Source organism: Rhinolophus sinicus, linkage group LG13, assembly GCF_036562045.2.
Source record: "Rhinolophus sinicus isolate RSC01 linkage group LG13, ASM3656204v1, whole genome shotgun sequence".
NCBI lineage: Eukaryota > Metazoa > Chordata > Mammalia > Chiroptera > Rhinolophidae > Rhinolophus > Rhinolophus sinicus.
In genome coordinates this window covers 36,928,162-36,946,155 of record NC_133762.1, presented here as the reverse complement: position 1 = coordinate 36,946,155, position 17,994 = coordinate 36,928,162, and the positions used below count along the sequence as shown (strand labels likewise).

Sequence of the window (17,994 nt, the reverse complement as noted above, 5' to 3'; positions counted from 1 at the left end):
GACAACATCTGGCTCTGGGTAAAGGGTCCCCCTTTTAAAGGGGAGAGAACGGGGGGTGGGGCACAGAGATGTTAAGTGACTTCTCCAAGGTAACATAGGGGTGGAGCTGAACTCGGCGTCCTAAGTGCAGACTCTAGGGCTAGCCCTAACCACCTCATCTCAGGGCCTGCACGTAGTATTCCCAGGGGGTCGCTCTGGAGACCCCAGAGACGCTAGATTCCAGCGTCAACCTCGGACTTGCCTCATATTGTGTATTTTGGCTCCGCGCCACACTTTGCTTCAATCTGGGCGCAAAGTGGGAGTCTCAGCAACCACCCTCCTCTCTTTAATACTCGCCCACCGCCCTCTACCCAGGGCTTTCAGGGCCAGCTCAGACCTCGTCTGAGAGTTGAAAGCCTTTTTGGACACCGCGAACCAGCATCTTTTCAGCACAGTGGGAGTTGGGGATTTTCCACAGCTGAAGCGCTCCTTTGCTTTTCTCTTTCTGACGGCGCTGGGAACGAGTCCCGGGCGAACTGACTAAGGTCCGCCTCCCCGCCCGCCACACGCTGGTTCCTGGTTGGCTACAGAAGCTGTCCGTTTTGACAGGGGGCTCTGCGCAGGCGTGGAAAGGCACCCGGACTAAACAGTGCCGACGCGGAGCTCCGGGATCGGCCAGAGATGGTGAGTGTTTGTCCGGAACTCTTAGGTGGCGGTCGGAAGGTGGTGAGCACGGCCGCCCACCACCTTTCTCCTGTCCTTCCATCCTCCAAGGGCGTTTCAGAGCACCGGGCTGAAAATCCATGGGTCTGCGCGGGGCTGGGCCTGAGATGAGTGGGGAGGGTGGAACCCAGGCGGCACGGGCCTCCAGACCTGGACCGAGGGGACTCGGGCGGGGCCGCGGTTTTCCGCTGCCCCTTGACCGGAAGCAGGAACTCAGGCCTTGGCTAGGGACGACGGAGATGGGGGGGCCGGCCCACAGGCCCCTGCATCCTAGCATCCTGGGCCTTGGTGCGCGATAACAATAACGATAACATTTCCTGGAAGCTTAATTGGTGTCGGGCACTGCTAAGCGCCGTACGTACCTCGGTTATCCTCCTCACCACATCTCTGTGAGGTACGTACGACCATTATCCCTGTGTAAAGCTTTGTATCAGGAAATGGTGCAGGTGGATTTGAACCCTAGAAACTTGACTGCAGCCTTTCTGCCCTTGTGGTTCTTTGGACCTGCTGGGACTTAGTGCATGAGTCAGAAACGGGCGGGTCCACCCTTGGAGATCCCAGTCTTCTGCTTTGCTGGCTGGCACTGTGGGCTTTTTACGCTTTTACGGGTTTGTTTTCTCGTGTTTTTATTCTTCCCAACTTGTAAAAAAGTTGAAAAGACCTTTTAAATGTTAAGCCATATGAATATTATTTTTTCAAAAATGTTATTTAAAAATTTAAAACTTATAAGAAAAATTGAAAAGGAAAAAGTAACAGTGCCATGACCTACAGGTGACCACTTATAATTAGGTATATGACTTCTAGTATTTTTCTCTTCAGTTTGTGCTTTATATAGTTTAAGTCCTACTGAATATACAGTTGTGGACTCTACTTTTTCCTTTATTATTACACCACAAAGAGTGTCTGCACATCACTAAAAACATGTAATAATGCTTCAAACGTGTAACTTCATCTTTCACATCACTTTTTAAACTGTAAAAAAAGTGATTTTTAACAGATAATACTTGCGTACAGTAAAAAAAGGATCTAAATGAAAAATAAATCTTCCCACCCAACCCTGACCCCCAGCCTCAGTCTCCTTCAGAAACATTGTTAGTTTCTTGTGTATCTTATATAAACATATACGTGCCTGTCGTTTTCTTACACAAATTGTAGCTTACTGCAGCCTGTACCATGCTGTTGTGTATTTCTACTCATAAAAGCAATACTTACATGCGCATTTTAACAAATTCAAGCAGTACCCAAGTATATAATGTAGAAAGTGCTTATTGCCCCATCTCACTTCTCTGTGGTAGGACGGTTGGTGGTTGAGTGTGTTTTCTTTCGGATTGGTTTAGTGCATAAGCACATTTACATATAAGTGTTTATTACATAGAGCTGGAATATATGTTTCTACATATTAAGTTTACTTTAGGTTACGTATAGATAGCTCATTCTGCAACTTACTCTGTTCACTTAAAAATATCAAACATTCCATGTCAATACATACAGATCTACTTCATTCTTTTTAAGGATGATATAGTATTCTATTGCGGTATATACGTTTAGGTGGCTTACAGTTTTTCACTTCAGACAATGCTGCAGTAATTTTTTTTTTTTTACACTCAAGCTAGTTATTATGTAGTGTTTATGTAGGATAGATTCCTAGAAGTGGTACTTCTAGCATGCATATTTTACATTTTGGTAGAAACGGCCAAATTGCCTTTAGAACAATGATATAAAAATCTTAATTCTTATCCAGTTTTACTCCACCATACATCTGTTTTCATCTCTGTATGTTCCCCCCTCCTCTTTGTTCACATATGCATATTTTTCAAGACGTATATGTGCTAGTTTTTCTTTTTTGTTTGATTTAATGTCCAGAGACATTTAACCTTGTTGCTGCATCATCTTTGTGATGAATTATTTTTAGTGACTACACAATAGTGAAATAATTGTATCGTAATTTGTCAAACCATTCCCCCAGTGTACATTTGGGTTGCTTCTAGTTCTTTATTAGAAGAGCTAACTCTGTGATGAATGCCTCTGTATGTGTAGGGTTTGTTTCATTTTTCTTTTAAAAATTTTGTCAGATGATTTCCTTAGGAAAAATTCTCAGGAAAAGAATTTCTGAGGCAAAGAAACCAGCATTTTTATGGTTCTTGCAATAGTGTTGTCCTGTAGCTTTCCCAAAAGGTCATAGTGTCTTTGTACCAGTTTTGCCGTATCATTGCCAGCATTGCCAGCATTTAAAAAGATACCTCAGCATTGTTATAATTTTCATTTCTTTATTTACAGGGAACAATAAACATTTTTCTATGTGTTTGCAATTTCTCTTAGGTGTATTTTCTACTAGTTTCCTTTTTACCCACTTAACTTTTAGAGACTTGCTGTTTTTCTTAATCATTTTGTACAGTGTTGTAGAATTACTCTTCGTCTGTTATATCTGATGCAGATATTTTTCTAAGCTTTTGATTCATTTCTGTTTTTATAGAAATTAAAATTTGTATGCTTAGCAGTCCAATTGGTCACAGTTCCTTTGTGAATCATTTGCTTCAGATGGTTTTCCCTCCCATGCTGACCCAATAAATAATCCTGGAGTTTTACTGCTATTTGTTTTTCCATCTTCCAGCAACACACACCTTGGAACTAAAAACCCAGGAGCTTTGTCCCTTCCCTGATGCAGATACCCATGTTAATAGTACTTCAGACCCAGGATGCTGAGGGTACAGGTGGGCTCCCTCTAGGAGCAGAACAGGAGGTTGGAAATGTGAGCTGACCCTGGGGGGATGCGTATCCACTCAGATATTTCTGGTACCAGCTGGCTAGCACTGTAGGGACGACAAACTTTGAGGCAGAGTTGGCATGCATAACTTGGATGCCTGATTAGGACTGTCCTTTGCCATCTGCAAATGTCCCTGTTGCTGTTTGTGGCTTTTTGGAAACATTTATTTTCTTTCTTGGCTCCTTTAGGGCTGAACTGAGGTTTGTTTTAAGCAGTTTCCCTTGAACCCAGACAGGTTAGCTGGTGCTCTATGTGTGCCACGTGGATACCCCTCCAGACATGGCTCCCACTCATCCACGCCTAGCCCCAGTCTTCCTGGTTGGTATCAAGTTGGAGAAGCTATTCTAGTTTTACAGGAAACTTTTTGAAAAAAATAAATTTGCATGAAAATTGTAAACTGATTATTAAAAAAATTATAAGATTCAATGAAAAAGTGGGAGAAGTGTAATTTATATGATGGACAAAAGTCTAATCTTTTTAACATACGAGAATTTTGAAATTCAGTAAGATTTGTAGAAAAATCAAAAGACTCAGAAAAGGAGAAATGCAGTCAGTAAATTCCATTTTTAACTTCACTGATAACTCTTAAAAATTAAGAAAGGTTGGCTTTCTGTTACTTGATTTTTGCCTAACATTAGCAGAAAATCAAAAAACGTGGCAAAACCCGTCATTCCATGTTCCTTGAACATGATGCCAAACTTGTCCCCATTCACCGCCTTTGCTTTTGTCCTGTTGCCTGGAGTGCTTTTCTTTCTTATCATTTAGTTCTTGGCTTAGAGTTTACATCCTCAAATGTTCCTAACCACACTAGGCAAAGTGGCATCCCCCTGGCCTCCTGGCCCCCTGACCCCCTGCCCCTCAGCCCTACCCCTGGTTGATTGTAAGGGTTTTGGTCACTTGTTTTTGGAATGTCTCTTCCACCAGAATATGAACTCCCTGAGGACAGGGACCTCATCAGTGGTGGTCAGTGGTATATTCTTGACCTATGTTTCCTTGGGAGAAACAAAAAACTTTTCTGAAGCTTGTTTTCCTCCTAAAATGTAAATCCTACTAACCATGGAAGGGTCAGACAACAGATGTGTCTGAAAACATTTCATCCCAATATCTGACCTGTAGCAGGTACTGAGTAGGCTAGTGTATACTTTATTGGCCTCTCTTTCTTGATATATATGTGTTTTACTTTTAACAGCCAGGTATCAGTGTCTGGTTCTCATTAAACTTAGGGTCACCTAAACCCTAGCTCTCATGCTGGCTACTGTAAGGCCATGTCCCCCATCCTGTACTTAAGGTTGATTTTTGTAAAACAGAGTTCCAGAAATGCTTTTTATTTGTGTCTTAAGTATTTGTTGCCTATATTGTGTCAGGTACTGGATCTATAAAGTGTAGGTCTGTGCTCCCAGGGTGCTTTGGGTCTGGAGGAGGAGACAGATTTGAAACAGACATTTATTTATACCCCGTTGTGATAAGTGCTATGGAGGCAGGGTGCCATGGGTACCCAGAAGAGGGGTGGGTGTCAGAGAAGGCCTCTCACAGGAGGCTTATGAGCCGAGTCCAAAGAGTTTGGACTTAGTTATATCACGTAGTGAGAGAAGGTTGCTTCCTTCCCAGGGAGCCCGTCTGCCTAGGGCACCTGGCTCAAGCAGGCCGTGCTTGCCCCCTGCCGTCCATTCTCCATACAGCAGCCAGAGCCATCCTTTTGCAACGTCAGGTCTTGTTACTCTTCACCTCAAAACCTGCTAATGGCGCCCCAGATCGTCCCCATTAAAAGCCAAAGTCATCTGATCTTGGCCGGCTGAAATCTAATCTGATCTTGGCTACCTTTCTCATTTGGCCACCTGCCACTCACTGCACTTGAGCCACTCTGGTTCCTTTGCTTTTCCTGGAGCATGCCCCTTTCCCACCTCAGGACTCTTGTACTCACTCTTCCTACTGTGTGGAGCACTCTCCTTAAAAATCCGCACGATAGGTTCCCTCATTTCCTTAAAATCTCTACTCAACTATCACTTAGTGAGGCTTCTCTGGCTGTCTTATTTAAAATTGTCGTCAGTCCCTGCATTCCATATCACCTTCCCTATTGTAGCTGACATTTATATTTTACTTATCTTTTTTGTTTAATGTCTGACTCCCCACCCGCAAATGTCACCTTCATGAGGGCAGGGATGTTTGTTATGTTTTGTTTGCTACAGCATCCCCTGGCCTAAAACAATGCCTGACACGTAGAAGTTACTGAATATAGTTACTGAATGAAGAGCAGTTTTATAAAATTTCATCTTTTTTTTTTTTATTTCAGCCCCTTCCCATCCTCCAGAATTGGACCTCGATTCTGTCATCTTTAGCTTTAGCTTTCTTTCCCCTTCCCCAGGTTGATTGCATTTTGACTGAGCTGTACTAAATTGTCATCTGACTTCTGTAGTCTTACAATGTTTGTGGTCCCCATATCAGAGAGCTCTGGATACACAGAGAAAGGGGTTCCAAAATGTTTTTAAATAGAAATAATAGAATAAAAAGAGGCTGTTGTGAAGAAGAAAAGAAAACCTTATCTATAATTCCATGCTCTCAGTGTGGCTTTTTTTTTTTTTTCCCATAATCCCTCAAGTCTCCTTCTTTTCATGTGGTTGCCGTCACCAGGCACTTTGTTTTTGCATTTAGCTGTTTTTACTTCATGTTATATCATAAACATTCTGTGGTGATATAAATATACTGATCACCATTGGTAATGTGTGTATTACATTCCTGTGAATGGACATTCCAGAATTTACTTGGCCTTTTCCCTAATTATTGGGCATTTCTGGCTCCTTTCTGCTTTTGCTGTTGCAGATATCAGGGCAGCACACGTTTGCTGTGTTCTCCTTTTAGTCCTTTTGGATTATTTCCTTAGGTTGAATTTCCAGGAGGGTTCCCAGGTCAAGCTGAGTACTGTGTGGTGTTGACCACTGTTGTACTTTACCCCTCCTCTCCAGAATAGCGCATAGTCGGAGCTCAGTGAAAATGTGTTGAGTGAATTATGATCTCATGCATGTATGACCCACGCTGTCACGTCCACAGAGCTCGTGCTGTCCTTTTTCCCAGGGTGCAGATTTTAGAGGCATCAGGCTATTCGCTGTCTTGTAGGAGGAACTTGTTTGCCCTTGTCTCCAGCATTTGAGAGTATTCTTACATCATAGGGGAGTGGGTGGCAGTGACTGGATTCTAAGCCTTGTGCCTATTAGAAAAACAGTAATTTATTGTGCTATCTCCATCCACTGTTTAGAAGCTCCCCCTGCCCCCAACTCATTAGCCCCTGGGCCTAGGGAAGCACTCTCTTCTGGTGAATGGAGCCTCTGTTTCCAACATAGTCGGCCTCTCAACCTTTGAGGAGCTTCTGACTGGATTCAACACCAGTCTGGAAGGGGCCTCCAGAGAGCAAGCATACTAAGGCCAGTTTCTAGTGTAGGAAGAGTTAGGCCTAGAACAGTTAGTTGAGCAGCTGTTTATTGAGTCCCTACTATGCAGACCATTCTGTGGGCCCTTAGTGAAACAGTGCCTAATGCATCCCACAGAGGCATAATCAAGTGTTTGCAGAGTCACAAGGCGGCAAAGACTCCACTGAGTTGGGATCAGTAAAGGCTTCATGGAGGAGGTGATGTCTTAGATGTCTAGAAGAGTTCGTTGGAGTTCAGCAGGGAAGAGGCCTTAGGCTAAAAAGACGCGGCAACAGGGAGGTGTGGGCATATATGTGGAGAGTGGAGGGAAGGGTAAGAGAGAAGCGAGTGATAATATTTCTAGATCTCGTGCGTGGCCAGGCGAAGAATCAAACATCTGATTGTCTTCTCTGTTTACAAATTCCATGTGCCAGAGTGTCCCACCCTGACTAATTTCTGAAGAATCAGGATTAATGAGCGCTTTCCCGAGGCACATTTTCTGTGGCTCTGTGCCATGTGTCACACTACCTCAGATGCTCGCTTATTATAAATCACTGAGTTATCCTCTTGGGGTCATTTTGCTTCCTTTGGAATGTTTTCAGTTGTGCTGTTTGGGTCACAAATGACAGTGTGTCTCCTTCCTGTTAGACACCCCTGTTGGGGTTTTTCAAATCATCAGTGTCCTGTCCCCCAGGTATACCAAACACGTGAGTCACCGATGTGTCTTTGCTCCCAGGAATGGTATTTATCTCCTGCCCCCAAATAGTGGAGGCAGGAGGGAAAATAGTGCCTGGTGGGCAGAGGGCCAGGAGAAGCCCTGCCCCTGCTGGGGGTGTAGTACATGGGTCAGGTGCTAGTGGGGGCCTGGGGACAGCTCCAGACAGGCCCGGGGACCTTTGGGGAGGTGTTACTTGTGTGTTCTTGGAAAACATGTGTGATTCATCTGCCAGGGGTATGAGGGAGTGGATCTGGCCTTCCCGGCCCCCCCTAACCTTGCCCTTGCTCTCCGCCAGGCAGAGGTGGAGGAGACACTGAAGCGGCTTCAGAGCCAGAAGGGCGTGCAGGGAATTATTGTGGTGAACACCGAAGGTAAGTCCTCCCTCTGACCGTGACCTGAAGCAACAGCCCAGACACAGCACGACACGTGCTGTTTACTGTGTTTACTGTGTTAAGCCTTCCTGTTCGTGGATTTTCACCCTTTTTTTTTTTAGCACCTCCAGTGTCCTAGCACTATTATTGGAATCTTGAATTTTAAAAAAGGACAAATTCACTCGATCCCACTGCCCTCGACAGATCATAGTTTTCAGGATGCCATGCTTTTCTGGCCCTTGCCCGGGTGCATCTTCTCTCGCTCATACTTGTATTTAGGGTTGTCACTCGTTAGCAGGTATTTACTCATGAGGTAGCTTTGTTTTGCTTCATCAGCAAATTCTTTTATCTGCCAGTACGAAGTTTATTAACCATCCCCCATTTATGTTGTTTCTACTTTTTTGTTATTAGGTTGGTGCAAAAGTAATTGTGGTTTTTGCAGTTATTTTTAACCTTTAAACCGCAATTACTTTTGCACCCACCTAATAAGTAATGCTCTGGTCAGCAGCTTTGTGCCGATAGCTTTTTCCTTCTCTTCTGAGACATTATTTCAACAACTAGAAAAGTATAGATACTAATTTTCCCAAACTGCCATAGACATGGCAAAGAAGAAGGCTAGCATTTATCACACACCTACCTGTTCTGGGCCAGGCCCCTGGCTGATGCTTTATAAACGTTCTGTTTCATTTATTCCTTAAAGCAGCCCTGTTGTCTCCATTTTGCAGTAGAGGAAACTGAGTCCAGACATTTAATTGATTTGCCTGCCATTACAGAGCCAAGATTTCATTCCAAGTCGGTGTGAATGCACTTGTGCTTTCCCCACACTGTGCTGGGAAGGACCAGAGAGTGGCTGCAGGTCTGGCCCAGGGTCACCCAGCTGGGCTCCCCCAATTCTCTGGGCCAGTGTATTCGTTCGGCTCTGATTTGTTTGCGGCTCCTCGAGAGCCCCTGTGTGTGTGTTGTCACTCTAGGCCTTGTTTTGGAAAAGCAGAATTCTCAGCAGTGTCTGCGAAAATAGAGCAGAATGCAAGTTACCACGGGTGACAGTGTGGAGGTGATATGTCCTCAGAATGTTGTTTTCCATCAGATCCCTGGCCAGCCGAGAGCTGGGCAGGGGACACTCCCCAGCTTTGTCAGACTCTAATCAGACCATGTGGTCATTGGATTCAGAGGAGGCAGCAGGTTGAGAGCCCTCGGGACACTTTGGGAGGCAGCAGTAGGTCTGCCCCTGATCTGCTGCGTGGTCTGGGGTTCCCCCTTCCCCTCTTCAGACCTTAGCTGCCTTAAGTGGAGTGATTGGTCAGAGACTGTATATCACTCAGATACTGTCTTCTGGAACTGGACATTTTTGACCCCAAATGGGAGGGAACAGCTCGGGGGCTGGCTCCTCAGCTGGAACCCGTAGGCCTCCAGTAGTATTCACAAACCACAAGCCTTCATTCTTGCTTTAAAACTACCCCAAAAGTTGAGCTTTTTCATTGGGAAAATATAACCCCAACTGCTTACCTTTTGGATACTAATGAGTGCCTCTTTTTCATATACTAATGTGGCATTAACTTGTGTCCCATTCATAGAGCTTGCACTTTCATCTCTCATGTGCATTTCACTCAGTGACCCCCTGCAAGATGGCTGTTTGCCCATTTTTCAGATGAGAAACCCAAAGGTGAGAGGTGAGATGACCTGCCCAAAGTCACCCCGCTGTGGATGGGCGTGGTCAGAACTCACTGCTGCATGGAGACTTTAAGCCCTCTGGAAGCTTCCCACTCAGGATGATTAGTTAGGGTCCCTGTTCTCCCTTCCAGGGTTTTCATACCCTCTGACTCAGCTCAGCTGTCTCTCCCTACAGGTGCCTCCCCTGACCACCCCAGCCCAGAAATGATTCCTCCCCACCCTGAACTCGTGACACCCCCTTGTCCCAGTCACTTACCAGCCACCTGCCACTGCATTTTGACATCTCTGTCTTGGCCAAATACAAATGATGTTTCATAATAAAAGGGGAGTTTAAGCTGACTTGCCAGGAACTTCAGGAACATTTGTACCTCGCCAGACCCCCTGCTATCCTCTGCTGCTGCCCACACAGGGCAAAATAAAAGACTCAAACGTGTAAGCTCCACAAGGGCAGGGATTTATCTCTTGCGGTCCCCACTGTATCCCCAGCACCTGGAACAACTCTGACACAGTTTGTGCTTAATACTGTTTCCCCGAAAATAAGACCTAGCCAGACCATCAGCTCTAATGCATCTGTTGAAGCAAAAATTAATATAAGATCCAGTATTATATCATATCATATCATATCATATCATATATCATATACCCGGTCTTATATAAGATTGGGTCTTATATTATAGTAAAATAAGACCACGTCTTAATTTTTGCTCCAAAAGACGCATTAGGGCTGATAGTCTGGCTAGGTCTTATTTTCAGGGAAACATGGTTAAGTATCTGTTAAATTTTGTTAATATTTTTTTTACTAATGGAGCTGGGTTTGGTGGGAGGACTGAGCTATACAACCTGACAGATCTGAGCCTCAGCTTAGAAATCGTGTCTCCCCAGTGACCAGCCGCTTCGGCAGGCTGCATGTTCCCTATTGTGAAGGCAGTGGCTTGGGGTAGGTGGCCTAATCCTTAGGATATCCTTGAAATGTCCCAGCTCTGGCATCCTATGAATCTGGCGTCCTGTGATCTCTGATCCTTATGTGAAATCCTCTCCAGTTTTGGTCCCTCCCGCCCCACTACCACCATCTTCATGTTTTCTTTTGTTTTGAAAGTCAGCCAACAAGTGGTTAGTTAGTTTCTTATCTCCTTTACACACCTCTCACTTGGTAGGAGCAAACTCATGTCTAAACTGCTGAAAGTAGCCCTTGTGAGTTCTCATTTATCAACAGCAATAAATGCTTAATGCAGTGTCCCTAAGGATACTGGTGAACAAATCAGACCTGGTCCTGGCCCTCAGGGAGCTAGTCTGCTGGGGTGATCACTTCCATAAAGGTGTGATGTCAGAGTCCTGTGACTCCTCTAAAGGAGAGTTACGTGATGCTGGAGCCCCATCTGGGGTGGGGATGGGTGGAGCCACCAGAAGATGGAGGGACCAGTGGGAGTTGTGAGACAATAGGGGAAGGAAGGAAAGTTCCAGGTTCCAGAGGGACTTGAGAGAAGGCACCCTTGTAGTACATAAAAAGAGAAGGTCATCAGGTATGATCATCCAGACTTTGCTGAGCCTTGAGACTGGCCCCTCAAGTCACCTGGCGGATGGCATGTATTGTGTGGGTGACGTTGCTAACAAACCAACATTTATTGCATGCCTGCTCTTGCTAAACTGTCTTAAACCATATTTCATCCTCATAGCAGCACTTTGAAGCACAGGCATTATTTTACAGGTGAGGAAATGGAGGCTTAGAAAGGTTAAATGACTTGTCTAAAGCCACGTAACCGTGAAGGGGCAGAGCCGGGGTGTAAGTTCAGGCCGTCAGATTTCAGAATTCCTACTCAGTCATCACCCCAACCACTTCTGCTACCTTCCTCAGGAAGCTTCCACTATTGGGCAAGGCCTCATGGGGCCCTGTGGGCACACTGTTGCCATTTAGGACCCAGCTGATGACCTAGTTGTCCTGTCCCTTAAGGGCAAAAGGTCACTACAACCTGTTCTCATTACTTCCTTGGCTCAAAACAGCCTCTCTGAGTCAGCTGTGTCTCTTCCACTCTGTCCTCTTCTGCCCACTGTCATGTCCTAAAAAGACAAGGTTGGGCCAATTTCTTGCCACCCAGGGGTAGACCTGAGGCTGACCCTTAGGCTGGTCAGCTGTGGGCCAGATGAGCAGCGTCCTGGGTCCAAAACGCAGCCACTTACGTGTGAGGAGCCGGTTGAGCCACGTTCATCACAAGCGCCTGTCAGCTATGGGCGCCTGGGGCTTCATTGATGGAGCCTTCTGTTGACATGTCACAGTGATTCATAGGCACCTGATTGTTGCTCCTGCTGTGGCCCGAGGTGGCTCTCGCGGAGCCCCATTCCTCACCTCCGTGACAACAGGCGCTGTCCAGGGAGGGAGTTCCATTTAATGGCTCATCACAAGGAAACAGCCCTCCAAACAACACGCTTGATGCACAGAGGTGTTCGTTGCACAGCAATTAAGTAAAAAGACCAGCCTAAGTTCTCAGCAGCAGAGGCTGATGGACTCAGTGGAATGGCCACTGTGGGCTCTGAAAGCCACTGTGCGCCTTCCAAGGGTGTATGCAGATGGAAACGGGCTCTAATGGGGGGGCACCATCATGTGCACGCACAGTGGCTTTACCACTGGGCCCTCAGCCTCCTTGGGAGCTGGAGCAAAACGCTGGTGGTGGTTATGTCTCGGCACAAGCTGACCTTTTTTCTTCTTCCTGCTTTTCAGTACTTACAGATTTGTAAGAGCTGGCCTCCTTGTTCAGGTTCTAAGTGTTCTGAATGATAGTCTCTCCTTCTGTTGCCAGAAACTAGTCAAGACAGTGTGGCCCTGGGAGAGGAGCCCAGTAGGGGACACAACGGGCCTACATTTGACTCCTGGCCCCACTGCTCGTCTGCTGTGTGACTGTCAGCAGGTAACCTCACTGCTCACAGTTTCTGTTGCCTCATTGGCAAGTGACGATGGGAGCACCACCCTCAAGGTCGTTCTGGGGACTGGCCTGTGTCCGTCAAGCCCCCAGTGGACAGTGGCATTGGTGGTAACTGTCCGTCCGGTACTAGAATTAGGGGAGCGCAGGTGGGCGCTGGGCAGGAAAGCGCACCAGCATCCTGCCCCATCACTGTCTGCTCTCCCCGCAGGCATCCCCATCAGGAGCACCATGGACAATCCCACCACCACACAGTACGCCGGCCTCATGCACAACTTCATCTTGAAGGCCCGGAGCACCGTGCGTGAGATCGACTCCCAGAACGACCTCACCTTCCTCCGAATTCGCTCCAAGAAAAACGAAATTATGGTTGCACCAGGTGAGAAGGTCTTCCACACCCCCCTGAGGCTCAGCCCCGCACGGCACTCGTCCTGTAGCTTGTCAGGGAGGCTTCGCACGGTGCTGTCTCTTCAGGTCTGTGAAAGGCCTCAGGACTTGAAGGTACAGAGTTGACAGCTTCTCCCTCTGGCCAGTCTGCCTCCAGCTGGCATCCCCAGCACTGCTCATGCGCATTGGCTGGAGGTCAGACCCTGTCCTGGGTTCCAGGCCCGAGAGGGGAACCACGGTCTCCTGGGGGAGAGAGACACAGTGTAAGCCTCGCCTCAGGAGCGTAGAGGACAGTGCGATGGGGCTGCTTGGGGCAGTCAGTGTAGGCTTCCCACAAGAGGGAATCTCGAAGGCACAGGAAAGAATAAGCAAGGTGGGGGGACAGGAAAGCTATGTTTAAAAGCCAAAGATTCAGTAATTCGCAACCAAAGCATGAGGCAAAAATACTGTAGAGCCGTTTTATCCTTGGAAACATGTTCAGTCACCCGCTTCTAAAGTCCAGTCCAGTGTCCCTGAGCCCCATGCAGCCAGCCTGTCCTCCAGCACTGGAGCCGCTGCGGCTCTTGTTTCACATGAAGTGCGCGGCTGGCACTGGGGACTGTGTGGTACAAACAACCCTCGTCTTTAGGTGTTAGGATCATTCTCAGGGTCATGCTCTTCCTGGGAGGAGCCCACAAGGCCTGGGACCCCAGGAGGGAAGAGCAGGGCCCCGTGCCCTGCCTCACCTCACTCACATTCACAGACTTCAGGGCTGGTCCCGCATTGCTCCTTCTGTCTCTCCCTCTCTCTTTGGCTGAGCCACGTAGTTGAATGTGCGTGACTTAGGTGTGTACGTGACGATGCAGGTAGGCTGCGGTGCATCAGAATATGAGGGAGGAAGGAGTGGGAGGTAAGGTGTTTGGTCCAGTTTGGAAAAGGCCTCAAACCAAACTCAGCTGTGTGGGCGACCCTGCGAGCAGAGGTTTTTAAGGCAGGAGGTGATGTGATTGTAATTGAGGCCTAGATGAAAGAGGCAGTGGGGAGGCTGGGGACACTGAAGGCCTCTGGGCTTGACGACAGAATTCTGAGTTAATTTGATGGGGGTCTGGGACAGGGTATCAGCCACTCCCAGCAGCAGAGTCATAGTGTTCTGTTCCCTGGCCTGTTCCAGCTCAGTCTGGCTCCTCGGAAGGATGTAAAGGAAAAACCCTAGAGCCAGTTCCAGGGGCCCACAGTCTCCCTAGGACACTCTTAGAGGGGTGGGGACAAAGCATCCAGTCACAGAGAAGAACATAGGATAATTTCAGTCATTTATTCCAAAAACAAGACATATACTGTTCATCAGTTTATTGACTCTGATGCATCACATGTCAGCCAATGATGTCTCTGGTTCTGCCAGAGAAAACAGGTTGCAGCAGGCGGAGACTATTTCCCAGCTGTACCTCTTAAAAGTGTGACCTCAAGCAAGTCACGGGACGCCTGTGCACCTCCATTTACACATCTGTGAGATGTCAGCTGGGGTCCCCTACTGCTCTGCTCTTCTCAGACACCCCATCTGGAGGAGTGTGTTGGCGCAGGGTGGGGCAGAAAGGCTTAGAAGCAGATTGGAATTCACATCCCCCCCAAGACTTCATGCTGTGTGACGACACACAGACCCCCACTAACTTCCTGAAAGTCAGCTAGGAATGGTCCCTCTACTGGCCCTGCACATCGGAGCAGACCTGTGCCCACATGGGAGCTCACATGTGAGGCAGGGACAAGTTACACATTCTCCAGATCAGACAGACTCTCCGTGGACAGTGTCTCTTGACCTACAGCTTCCGAGAATGTCCCCTCTGGAATGGCAGAGTCGCTGAGCGCTCCTGGCCATTCATTCATGTCTCAGCTTGAGAGCAAAGGCATCTCCAACTTTTCCTTGAGGACCCGCAGGCTTTCAAAGCTCGTGGGTGTGGTCAGTGCTTGAGTCTAGGGTTGGCAACTCTCAAGATACAGATTCTCCTTGGGGTGCACAGGCCCAGAAGCCCCTCAGCTTTGTCAGTGGTGATGAGGCTAAAGTGGCCAGACCCTTGCCTGGGTGACACAGAGGCCTGCGTGGAGGGTGGTCATGCTGTGTCACTCTTGCTTGTTCGCTCACTCTCTGTCTCGCACTCACACACTCTTGGGCCCCCCCACGCACATCTTGTTATTGCTGGAGGGGTGTGTCTTTTCGAGATTGCCTTAAATCCAGTGACTGTTCCTCCTGAAGGCCCTCATCACTTCTCCAGCGACCCTGCTGCCTCTCAGAGCCTCAAGAGACTCCAGCTCATCTCCTAGGCCCTCACACATGCCGTCCTGCTGCAGCTGGCAACACTCCCATCCTGCCTTTTCATTGGCTAACCAGCCTGCTTATCTGCATTTTTAAGTCTGTCCCCCCACTAGACAGTTTCCAGACGACAGAGACTTGTAAGCACATAGTAAGCGCTTAACAAATCCTTGTTGAGTAACTGAATGAATACTTCCTAAACCTCCGTCCATTGCTGACACCCCACTGTGGGGATCACAGGTGGGGTCAGGGATGTCTGTGGGACATGGTGTTTAGGATGAAAACGAATGATTGGACATCTTGATGCTCTCACTTTGATACAGCAAAAAAATGCTGGATTTTGGTGCCAGAACTCCTGTGGGCAGGAACCACTGAGCAGGACATCTGAGGCATTAGGGCTAGATCGCCTTAGGATTTTCAAAGGGCACAGGGGCAGCCCCCAGCATATAATAGGCCTAGCTGCTGCGTGTTTGAAATGGACCCTCTAGGACTGTCATTTGCACCCCACATCATGGGAGCAACCTGGAGCACCCCTGCCCAGGAAGGAGGTCCACCATCCTTTCTTCTCAGCCAACCTTCCTCATTGATCAAACTGAGAAGCTGCTTACCAGACCAAAAATAGCACAGGTGGTTTCCGACAGTTTGGCTCTCTACATATGTACCAAATTCAGCCCATCCAGGTCAGAATGACCCATATGAAGAGAATGTTTTAAGACAGACTTTTGGTTTTCACTTATTAACCTCACTGATAAAAAGCTGAGTTAAACAGCATAGTCAAACTTTAACACTCTGCTTCCCACAACGCACTTGAGTGATACTGTTGAATTTAGGGCTTGATTATTTGTGAGAAAAGACACTACTATTGCTAATTGTGGCTTGTTAATTACTTTTATTTTTATCAATAAGTGACTTTCTGCTTACACAGATTGCTTAGCCATGAAGCTGTTAGTCATGTCGGGTCTGCTTCTCCCCAGTTGCATCAGCCCATGGTCATGGAAGAAGCACGCTTTAGACTTGTGTCAGCAGATGCAAAGCAGACATGGCTGAGGCCCTGCCTTTTCTCTCCTGTTCAGCAAGGGGGCAGGCCAGAAGCGTTCAGAGCATCTGGGTGAAACCCAGCTACCCCACCCCGCATTTTCGCCTTGGCTTGGGCCAGTCATTCAACTCTCTGAGCCTCAGTGTTCTTTATAAAATGAGAAAACACTAGTACCTGCCTCGGAGAGTGATTTGAGTTCTTTGAGGTACCATATGAGAAGTGGGTGGCCCAGGGTGGCACACGGAAACCTTGGTAAATGTGGTTTGATGAATAAGTGGGCAGAGCTGCAACACTCTGCTTCTCCAATTTCCTCATCCATAAAATGAAGGGCAGTCGGGCTCACCCTAGGTCTTGGACTTGCTATTTCATGATGGACATTCCTCCTCACTGGGCTGTATCCCCAGAACTGGAATCCAGGTAGCTTTTGACCATTTTGACCTTTGAAATTTTTTCGAGAAGGCTCTGGAAGGCAGCAGCTGAGCTTGTGACAATTGACATGAACCCAGGAGCAGTGGGGTTGAGGCTGGCATTCCATATTTGACGCTGACTCCCTGGGTAACCCCAAACTAGTGGTTCTCCCCAACCTGCAGCACAGCATCACCTGGGAACTTGTTTCAAATGCAGATTCTCCGGCTCTACCCCAGACCTACTGAATCTCAGGCGCTGCGGGTGGGGCGCTGCAGTGTTTGTTTTCAGCCCAGCCAGTTTGAGAACCACTGCCACAGGCAACTCATTTCAACTCCCTAAACCTGAGTGTCCCCTCCCAGAAAACAGAGGTGACAGTCCTACCTCCCTGTCCGCTCTGGGAAGGTTAGAAAAGGCTGCGCTGCCGAGCACAGGCCGCTGCCGGTCACACTGGGCAGAAGCCCCCACCCGGGACTTGCCCAGCGACTGGAAGTAGCCTGAGCACTGCTGCTTAACCCCCGCTTCCACCGCATTTGATGTTTGGTGATTTAATGATTTATTTCCTTGCTAGTGTGTTTTCCCCCCATTTTACATTTAGTGATTTGTTTTTCATTTTTCTCTTTTGCAGATAAAGACTATTTCCTGATTGTGATTCAGAATCCAACTGAATAAGCCACTCTCTCGGCTCCCGGCATCATTCCTTAATTTAATGCCCCCCAAGAATAATGGTGTTAATCTTGTCAACCGACTGGCAGGCGGAAGTCACCTTAGAGCCACGCAGACCCATCCAGGGACTGAGGCGGGCTGCAGCCCTGCCTCCCCCCCAACATCGTAATCCCTCTGCTGGCCAGTTGTCCCCGAGTTCCCGGGAGGGCCCTCTCTCCTCAAGTCTAGGTTTTGGAGCAAGAGCTTGTGAGAAGCCCACACCCTTCTGACCTTCAGTTCACTTTGTCGCCCTTGGAAAAGGCTGTTTTTCTTTAACTAAAAATAACAAATGCTTACCCTGCTGTGTGTCTTTAAACACTAGGTTGAAAGGGCCTCTCTCTTCCTGTGTCATCACTGTGTCATCGCATGATCTGAAGGCTAAGCCCCGGCGTCTCCTCCAGCCCTAGGTTGTGTTTGTGGCCTGAGCGGCCTGGTCCTTACTGCACCGGTAGCCATACTTGCTGAGCTGAGCCTGGTTTATAATTGGTACCTTGGTTTCTGGGCCTCTTGTCCCTAGCCACCCCTTTTATCATTCACCACTCCCGCCAGTGTTTTGAAAGTTTTTTTCTACTACACTGCCCTGGAGAAAGGAAAGGAGGGATATTTGTTGAGTACCCAGAATGCACCTGGTGTGTTATATG

The 17,994-nt window shown here is 47.6% G+C and overlaps 1 protein-coding gene across 1 annotated transcript; it reads left to right on the top strand.

The window, feature by feature from the left end:
• The first annotated feature begins 528 nt into the window (after positions 1–528).
• DYNLRB1 (dynein light chain roadblock-type 1) lies at positions 529–17,649 on the top strand. Its single transcript, XM_019733707.2, has 4 exons — positions 529–663; positions 7,881–7,956; positions 12,751–12,918; positions 17,277–17,649. The coding sequence occupies exons 1-4, from the start codon at positions 661–663 to the stop codon at positions 17,318–17,320; spliced, it is 291 nt and encodes a 96-aa protein (XP_019589266.2). The 5' UTR covers positions 529–660; the 3' UTR covers positions 17,321–17,649.
• Positions 17,650–17,994: the final 345 nt, after the last annotated feature.